The 10,431-nt window shown below is 43.8% G+C and overlaps 1 protein-coding gene across 1 annotated transcript; it reads left to right on the top strand.

The window, feature by feature from the left end:
- The first annotated feature begins 2,900 nt into the window (after window positions 1–2,900).
- On the top strand, window positions 2,901–5,106 carry LOC134466640 (integumentary mucin C.1-like). The gene is made up of 3 exons (XM_063220527.1): window positions 2,901–2,991; window positions 4,197–4,314; window positions 4,431–5,106. The coding sequence occupies exons 1-3, from the start codon at window positions 2,928–2,930 to the stop codon at window positions 4,933–4,935; spliced, it is 687 nt and encodes a 228-aa protein (XP_063076597.1). The 5' UTR covers window positions 2,901–2,927; the 3' UTR covers window positions 4,936–5,106.
- Window positions 5,107–10,431: the final 5,325 nt, after the last annotated feature.

The raw sequence follows: 10,431 nt of genomic DNA, 5'->3' as shown, positions 1-10,431 counted from the left end.
TACTTACCCCCATTCTTTCCTTCTGAGCAGCCCAAAGTCAATGTCCCATCTGCTGAAGCTGCGGTGGCTAGATGTAAGCGAGCCTGGAAAAGGGCCCGGGCAGCCCTGAAGCGCTCCTCGATGCGCGCCCAGCGTCTGGCCAACCGCAAGAGAAGACCAAACCCATCCTTCAGGACGGGCCAGAGGGTCTGGCTGTGCACACGAGACCTTCCTCTGCGTGTTCAGTCCAAAAAGTTCAAACCACGCTACATTGGCCCATTCCGAGTAGTCCGGCGCATAAACCCAGTGGCCTACCAGCTTGCTTTGCCCAGGTCCCTAAGGGTGAGTCCAGTTTTCCATGTCTCTCTGCTGAAACCTGTTGTAACGTCTCCTATGTCTCCTCCTGCTCCCCCACCCCCGCCTCCCCGTCTTCTGGCAGATGGTCCTGTGTACACGGTCAAGCGCCTCCTGGACTCTCGACGGGTGGGCAGAGGGGTGCAGTTCCTGGTCGATTGGCTTGGCTATGGTCCGGAGGAGCGCTGCTGGGTGCCGTCCCGCCACATTGTGGACAAGTCCCTCATCCGTGACTTCCGCCGGGACCATCCGGTGGTTCCTGGACCGTCGGGTGACGGTCGTAGAGGAGGGGGTACTGTCATGCCCCGACCTGCCATGCCCCAACCTGCCAGGAGATGTCGCCAGCCTGCATCAGTCCCTGGCAATCGGCCTGGGAAACCCCAGCCGTCCATGCTGGCTCATGCCCCTGCCAAGCACCCTGGGAGACCCCGTGGCAGGTGATCAGGGGAATCACCTGCAGCTCATCAAACTCTTCCAGTCCATTGTGAAGTCTCCATTTAAGTCCTTGTCATTTGCTCTCCGGTGCTCGGTCATGAACATTCCTTGCAGACACTCTGAACCCTGCTGCTCTGCCTCTGAGAATTCCTGCCTTGAACTTTGCTGAGAAAAAAAACCACAGTGGTCGTAAGATTACCCCTTTTTGTTTGTTTGGACTTTGAAAGACTTTTATGTTTTGTTTTCTAAGAAGAAGAAAAGAAAAGACAATCTTTACGTTACTTACCTTCATCCTGTGTTTGCTCTAACGACCTGAAAAGAAGATTTCTAAGTTGCCTTAATACTCACCTGTGTAACCCTGTGGAATTGAATAAAACCCTCTGATTGAACTTGATCTCTCTGTCTCCTGCGTTAGTGCTCTGGCTAAAGTGTAACACTTTGGTTAAATTTTTTGTTGCCAAAATGTAATGTAATGTAACATGGGATATTTTGCAAATGCATGGAGCAGCCACACTCATGGTATGATAAAAAGTCTTAGGGGGCACACAATACAAAAAGGTTAGGAAACAACAGTGCCCTAGGCGACTGCATTGACTGCCTGTGTGTAGCGCTGGCCCTGTGCTTTGCAGACGGAGACAGTCATAGCTGGTTGTTCAGGGGGTCTTATGCATTTGCATTGTCTCCAATGGACATGCCAAGTTTCCACACAGACACACACACACACACACACACACACACACACACACACACACACACACACACACACACACACACACACACACACACACACACACACACACACGAAGCACACAGCAATAATGTTAAACTCCAAATGGCAGTCTTTTTCCTCTCTATTGGACATACAAGAAAGGGTCCACACATACTGAAACCTACGAAGACCTAGGGGTCTTCTCTCTCTCTCTCTCTCTCTCTCTCTCTCTCTCTCTCTCTCTCTCTCTCTCTCTCTCTCTCTCTCTCTCTCTCCCTCTCCCTCTCTCTCTCTGTCTCAGTCAGAATTGTTGAAGTGGGTGGGCAGGCAGGTTCACACTCATGTCTTCCGTCAGTTACTCGCAGTGCAAAGGCCCGTGTGAGACTCATCACTCTTTCCTCTGCAAGGACGCCGCTATAGCTGCAGCCATTGCTGCCATCAGAAGCGGACTTTCCATGAAGCAAACCTAGGCAATTGCCTAGGGCCCCGAGCCCCTGACCAAATCTGTCTTCAACAGTTGCAGTAAACACACACAAAAGAAATCGGCCTAATCTTAATTTGTCAGTTATGTACATACTGTTAAGTAATTTAAGATCTAAATGAGAAAAATACAGCATTCTGTGTTGTCTATGTAATGACTTTTTGAGGGCCCCATGTTTATATTTTGCTTAGGGCCAGAGGCGATTCAAGGGTCAGATGGGGCCCCAAGCGAAAAATGCGAAGGAATGAACATTTGAAACAAAATTGCCACATACGTAGGGGCTTGGGGGCCCCAAGCGGCTGCTTGCCTAGCCTGTTGACAAGCTGCACTTCTGTCTAGGGCCCCAAAATGACTAGAACCACCCCTGGCTGCTGCTGCTGCTGCTGCTGGTTTTGTGGTCGGCATCGTGTCATAGCAAAGCCGAGGGGCTATGGGCTTTCCACTACACCGTGGGCCGAGCGAAGCCCCTCCCTGAGAGACACAGAGAGATGGAGAGAAAGAGAGATAGAGAGTGGGAGACATACACACAGAGAGAGAATGAGTAGGAGAGAGAGAGAGAGAGAGAGAGAGAGAGAGAGAGAGAGAGAGAGAGAGAGAGAGAGAGAGAGAGAGAGAGAGAGAGAGAGAGAGAGAATGAAAGAAAAAAAAGAGAAAGGTTGTAGAGAGAAATAGACACAGCGGAGTGAGTGACTGATAAAGGGCAACCACAAGTTGTTTCATATTGAAAAGACAGAGAAGAGAGGAGAGTGCAGAGGAGAGCAGAGGAGAACAGGCCCACAGTAGAAAAAGGTGTGAAGTAAAGAACGGACCCTATATTCGTTTAGTGCAGGAGGCCATTGACCATAGAGGGTCCAGTAAACAGACAGTTAGAGGCTACGGACAGATACGACACTAGCTAGCAGTTACCTGTTAATCTGCTGGGGTCTCTCTACTTAGACGAGTATACAGTACAGCACAGTATAGGGCAGGATGCGGCCCAATGTGGTCACCACTCTATTCTGCATCGTGGTGTGCTTCACCACTCTCTGTGAATGTAAGTCTCACTTTCTATCGACTTTTACACACGTGTGAAAAGTATGGGTACTATGGGTTGTTTTGTTTGTTTACATCTACTTCTTGTGTTTTGGTTCATAGTTGGCATTTTTGTTGTCTTTGAACAGAAATAATATCTACAGGTGTTTTGTTTCTTGTTCCTATTTGAGCTGTAGACTATTTCTATTTGACTATATACTGATAAAAGTCAAACCTGTCTTTTTGTAATATATGAAAATCTGAAGTGATTTAGTGTCTTGACTAGAGTCTAGTTTGTTCTCAGCCAAATCATGTGCAACAATCTGCCTACATAGTTGTGACTTGAACGGCCTATTCCATTAGTTTGGTTTTATCATTCACAGTGAGCATGAATGTTATACTTTAAAAAGTACACTGTGCAAGATTTGTAGTTGTTTATTTCTAGAACTCATGCTACTCATTCTCTAATGTTAACTTTTTCATGAATACTTACCACCAACATCAAATTCTAAGTATTCACTATATGACTGGGAAAATTGCACTTTTCAAGCATGAAAAGGGGGATCTTCTCCATGGTCCGCCATTTTGAATGTCAAAAAATAGACATTTTTAGCTGCAAAAACGACTGTACTTGGGCCATACTAGAAAATAATGGTTTATTACTTCGTAAACTTTCATGTAAAGTACCTTTTTTGACCATTTCCTGCACAGTGTACCTTTAATGTTCCAAGCCTTGTAGTCACTATATTCATGTATTCACTGAAATTCACTGTATTTTGTTATGTAACTGAATTGAAAATATTCACGAGTGAAATTATTCATTAACAACACTATGAAGAAACAGTGTGCTGTAAAAGCTAATACTGTAGGCCTACGTGTCTGTGTGTACAGTGCACACCTCAGATGTTAGAAGTGTCTTTATAAAAAATGTTTTGGGGGGCTTTTTATGCCTTCTTTTGACAGTGACAGTGAAGAGTTTGACAAGAAATCCTCATGGCATACCGTACAGGCCCAACTGTTTAGGGGCTTTGTGCACAGAGGTGCCTTTTGGCAAATACTGTACATCTACTGCCATTTGTTACAACCCTACTAAGACCAGATAATAGTTAGTGTAGTACACAGGCAGTGAATAGCCTACATGGCAGGATGCTTATTTTAGAAATGTGTGGTGTTGGCAAGCAAATTAACACTTCCTACAGGTAATGACTCACTGTATGTAATCGACAGCAAACGTGCCAACTGTGGAGAACTGCTGTACAAAAACAAGCACCACCACAGTACCAGTCACCAAGCTGAAGCAGTTCACCGTCCATAAAGCAGGGTTATGTGATATTGAGGCTGTCAGGTATGTTTCACAAATATTGCCACTACACACTGTACATTGTAATAATTTACTTGGCTACAAATATCATAATTTCTGTTTAAAGATGGCAGCTTACAAAACAACTTATGTCATTACAGATTTGAAACTTTAGCCGGCATAGTAATATGTTCAGATCCAAAGTCAGCATGGGCCCAGCATGCCATGAAATACTTGAGTAGGATACCAGTCCCTGCCACAACACCATCCACCACACCTACAACCTCTACTCGGACCAAGCCAGCCACCAAGCCTCCTACCACTTTCAAACCTTCAAGCCCTACATCCACACCACCACCATCAACCACCACATCAACCACTAAGTCTCCAACTAAGGATCGCGCGACTACACCTTCAAGCCGTGCACCCTACACTCCATCACCAGAGTCCTCAGTTGAAACAAGGAGCACATCCCCACAGCCCGTCATCAATGACAGGAAGGAGCCAATATCGTCATCACCAACAACATGTACACCATCACCATCCACCACTGCGTCACGGACAGTTAAATTGCCAACTTTTTTGGAAAGGAGAAAGAACAGGCGAAAGAAACCTGGATTAAGGTCAAGACAAACACGGAAAATTAAATGGACGAACCCCAAATAAAGAAGAAATGACTGTCCTCATTGGGTCAAACTTCTCATGTCTGAGAGCTGTGCTGTGTTTCAGATGTATGACGGGAATTATGTCTTTAAGTTATATCAATCTTCAAGTTTCTTTTGTATCAGACATGAAACTTCCGTCTTCATCTGATGAAGACAGAAATTTCACAGTCGAAACGTGTAGGGTAAAGGATTTAAAAAATGGACTTGTCTGAAACAAAGGAAAATTGAAGATTGTGCTGTGCTTTGTATGTACACAGTACCTGTTTGGTGAGAAGACTCTTGTTGTTGTTTTGTGAACAGATATACTGTGACCTTTAACAGTCCTACTAATTTATGAATGTATACAGTTCTGGTACACTGTAAAGAAAAAAAAATGAATTTATACAGTATCCTGCTGTACAGAGAGTACAAACCCAGTGCAATAGGGCCATCTCAGGTGTTGATGTATTTCCGTGTTTAAATATCTTTATTTTTATATTACTACAGTAATATACTGTATTTGTTAATATATTTTAAATAATGTATGTGTACATGTAGAGCTTTACAAATGGAAATATTTGTGAAATTAAGATGATATGACTCCCAAACAGATTCATAAAGCATGAATACTTCCATATCTATCTTTATGTGTGTAGTGTGTGTGTGTGCAACAACACCGGATCAGTGTCCCCCCATCCAAAATGATACATACCATGTTATGTATACCCAATTCAGGGCACAGGGCAGCTGACCCCTTTGTCCCTCCCCTGTGGGCAGGCCTGGTGCTGAGGCATGCGGTGTGATCACAAGAGCCATGTTTAACTCTTCATGTGCACTTTTGGTTTTAAACTGGTCAGTATAACACAACTGATTAATTAGTGGACGAATGAATGAGTGACTGTACATTAAAATAGGATTAGGTATGTGTATGTATATTGCCTGTCTTCTTATTAAATGAATGGCTTGGATGAATGGATAGATTGCCTTTTAAAATAACAATAAAAACTTTTTTATATTTTACTTTAAAAGCCCTTCTAGGGACGGGCATTGGAAATTAGCTTATGGCTACAAATGCTATGATGCCTATCTGTTAGGCTGTTGTACAGCCTACATGATGTGTAGGCCTATTTGTCCCTACTCAAATAAACCCTAACTGAACTGATTAGTTTAACAGAATGCAAGTGAACTGTTAACATGAGCAGTTTCTTTAGGTAATCAGTTCATGTGAATGGTCTAAACTAGCCTGGTCCTGACCATCCCATAATACTACCATTTCATTTCGTATTTATGGTCTGGCATTTGTTTGCTCTGAAGCGATTGTAGGAAGCAGGAAGTTTGCACTCAGTTATGGTTTGAAATGATTGGACACCTCTCACCCAATCGCTGGCAGTTACTCAACAACAACATAGCGCAGACCAATGGCTCTGGCGCAGATGTGTATGTCATTGTCACGAGCGTCCTCCCCCTTTCGTCCCCACGTGGGGGGCGTATTCGATTATTGGCTGTTTTCTGGGGGGGGCGTTGCGATCAAAATTCTACTGCTCCAGGCACTCCACAGAGAAGCACGGCCAGACTACAGTAGTGGAGCCAATCCTTTGGCGGAAGTACGTAGGATGGCTCGCGAGGCTAGGTCTAAACTACCTAATGTAATCGGTTTAAATATGAAAACGTGAACGACGTTTCGGTACAAGACCTTCAGAGATTGCCTGATGGCGGTCTTGTACCGAAACGTCGTTCATTAAAGCAAAAACAGTGAAATGGTCAGTGTGCGGGAGTTTTTTCAAGTTGTCTACATTTGTATTGCGATTTGGAAATCCCTTTAACTAGGTAAAGGGTACATTTGAAGTCTGGTTATTCATTCCCACACATTAAAAAAAACAGTGAAATGGTCAGTGTGCGGGAGTTTTTTCAAGTTGTCTACATTTGTATTGCGATTTGGAAATCCCTTTAACTAGGTAAAGGGTACACTTGAAGTCTGGTTATTCATTCCCACACATTATCCTTCAGGTACACGTCCTCCGAAATCAAGATGCATTTCAAGTGTCATTTGCCTTTTCAGCTTTTGAAGCAAGTGGGAGTTGAGTTGCCCCACCAGCAGGACCCAAACCCAGGCCTACTGGGGTAGGCCTACTAAATGCCCCTGGCATAGAGAGTAGAGTAGAGAGTAGAGTAGAGTATCGTTTATTGATCCCAGGGGGAAATTAAGGTGTCAAGTAGCATACACACATAAATAAAGACATAAAGACATTGTCCACAAGACATAACACACATATTTACACATAAAAATAATCATATCGTCGGCTTGCTACCAAAACTGCCTAAGTCCGAATTTGGTCGAAATGAGATTTTTGCATAAACTTACTCCCCTACCTCAGCTGCATCACCATGCCTTTCTTCCAGGGTCATTGATCAATCACAACAGTCACCAGAGTCAAAAATCTGTTTGTATAAAGTCACACACTGCCTATGAGAAAATGAATGACCAGGGACGTAGCTATAGGGAGGACAATGAGGGCATTTGCCTGTAGGCCTAGGGCCCTCCTGCAGGTGGCAGGGGTAGGGGCCCTATTATGATCTTGGCAGATGGTATGGGGGCCCTATCTATTCATCCTGGGGCCCTGTGCACAATTGTTCTGCCAATGTGAATGACTTGGGTAACTTGACTGAGCCATTTTTTATGCAAGAAACAGTTTATTTAGATCTGTTAAAGAGTTCTCTCTCTCTCTCTCTCTCTCTCTCTCCAAAGACAATGGCCATGTTTCAAAACTTCATCCTTACACATCTGTCTGAGATAATCTTGGTGCCACGTAATGGCTGTAGCCTTAAAATGAATTGAGCAATTATTAATCATGTGATTTATTTGATGTTATCACAGGTTTACAAGACTGCCATAAATTAAATCCTCTTATGACAGTCAATTATTTTACATGTATATATTGTTTCATAATGTAGATTTTGAACAACATTGAGTTAATGTCACTTGTGCTGCACATTGCTGCATGCACAGTATGACCTTCTCAAATGTGTAAAGAATCCATTAGTGGTTCTATACCATATTCTGAATACCACGGTCATGGTGTTGAAGTGGGCGGGGCACAGTTCTATGACCAGGTTACCTCGGTCATGGGCAAGGTTGGGAGGGTGGGGCAGTTCTATGAGCATGGAAAATAGCAGAAGTTAATCAAAGATGATAAACAAGGAGGAGACAGTTCGTGAGGAGGTACAAGGACCAAAAGAAGTGCCCCACCCCTTCATCCTCCTCCATGACTGATGGGACCTCAACATGGAGATTGGAGGCCACTGCATGGCTTACTCTATGTGGCACTGCAATCTGGATCTGTCCTGATGTGAGAAATGAATGTCTTACCACTGTGGCAATTGCTCTGGCACAATGACAAAAAAGAGTTTTACTTTGGATAAGAATGTAAAAAATGTGACTAAAATAATATGACTGAAAGTGCTAGAAAGTAAAAGAAATCTGTGAAAATCTGTTGGTAGACATGAGATTTACCAGCATGCTACATTGTTACAAGGTCTACAAAAATATTTCAATTGTTCACCATTTCCAGAATTTAAGTTTTGTCCATTATTTTGAGTGATTACTACTTTTTGGGAGTGCACGCACCAAGCAATACACGGGTGTTAAGTGCAGGCACAGACGCCAAACTTTGTTGGTCTTTTGCCATTCAAGATTAAAGTTTGGAATAAAAATGAAAAAGAATAGTATAACTATCAACATAATGTGCAGTGCATTGTTCTTGTTGTGCTGCATCAAATAATTTAATTTTAAGTGTTTTGTTTTCCTTAGGAGCTTCACTCAAAATAAATAAAGAAAATAAATTAACATCTTAGACAGGTACTGTTTGTAGTGGACCAATGACACAGACAGGATGACAGGATGATGCAGATGTGGTAGGGGAGTAAAGTTCTGCAAAAATCTCCTTTGACCAAATTATTAGGGGGGACTCACAATTGCTCTTTGCCCAGGGTCTCAGATTTCCTAGAACCGCCACTGATGTTTGGCGCCCCCTTTGGTGCCTAGTTTTTCCCTGTTTTCCGAAAACCCCAAAATCGGACTTAGGAGGTTTTGGTAGCAAGCCGACGATATATAGCTCACTGTTGCATACTTATTGCCAAGGCATCTCTCTCTCTCTCTCTCACACACACACACACACACACACACACACACACACACACACACACACACACACACACACACACACACACACACACACACACACACACACACACACACACACACACACACACACACACACACACACACACACACACCAAAAAAATAAAGTGTAAAGTGTCCACAGTGTTCACATGTGCCTTAGCTAAGTGGCACATAGTAGCCAAGACAAGGTGGCCATAAAGTGTCCAGGAGTGTCCCTGGTATGGCAGTCATGGCACATCCACAACCCTAGTGAGGGTCACTCCGTTACACCGTTCCATTATAGGAAAATAACCCAAAAATGAACAAATAAAAACGCAACGCAATTATTCTGACATACATTTGGGAATTATAGGACGAGTAAATGTGAGAACGGTTAGAGTTCTACAGCACATATTCTCATAGGTAAAATTTTGGATGTAGCCTACCTGAAAGTACATCAAAGTATAGGCTACTGTGTATCATTTGTTGTGTTATGATCAAATATTGTTCGAATGATGGGATGGTGGGAATGCCTGAAACAGTAATGTATTAAGACTTCATTGTTTTTGTTCTAAAATGACTAGACAACCATAAACCGTATAACAACACAATGCAATGACATCCACCTTGACCATCAGAATACAGTTTCTCAGAACAGAGATGCTCAATTCAGTGCCCCTCTTTCTGATGACATCAAGGACATTATCTTGAAATGTCTCATTCACCCACACACACACACACACACACACACACACACACACACACACACACACACACACACACACACACACACACACACACACACACACACACACACACACACACACACACACACACACACAATAAGCTGGCAGGGGGGCAAAGGGGTCAGATGTCCGAGGCCCAGGGAGAGAAGGGGCCCCAAAATTGTGTCCTTATTACATTGCATGTATTGGATGGGGGGCCCTTTCAGATGACTTTGTCCCAGGCCCGGCAAAAGCTGTCAACGGCCCTGCACACACGCACACGCACACGAACACGCACACGCACACACGCAGACACACACACACACACACACACACACAATGTGTGTAGGCCTTGCCAATGAGGCCGCTACAGTTTCATCCCATGTTGTAGCCTACAGTGACTGTAGATCTATGCTGTTGAGGCCTGGTGACTCAGATGTGGTCTGCAGTCTACAATATGGGACACTGATGTTAACCACAACAGTGACACCTCCCTAGGTGTCTCCCTAGGTTGCCAGATGAGTCTGACGATTTCAAGCCCAAAAAACAACACAACCCGCCTGGAAGCACTAAATCCTGCCCAATTCTATTGATTTATTTCTATGGCCAAATATTGCAGTTGCAGTTCCATCCC

This window comes from Engraulis encrasicolus, chromosome 16, assembly GCF_034702125.1.
Source record: "Engraulis encrasicolus isolate BLACKSEA-1 chromosome 16, IST_EnEncr_1.0, whole genome shotgun sequence".
Classification (NCBI taxonomy): Eukaryota; Metazoa; Chordata; class Actinopteri; order Clupeiformes; family Engraulidae; genus Engraulis; species Engraulis encrasicolus.
This window is presented reverse-complemented; position numbering and strand designations above follow the sequence as displayed.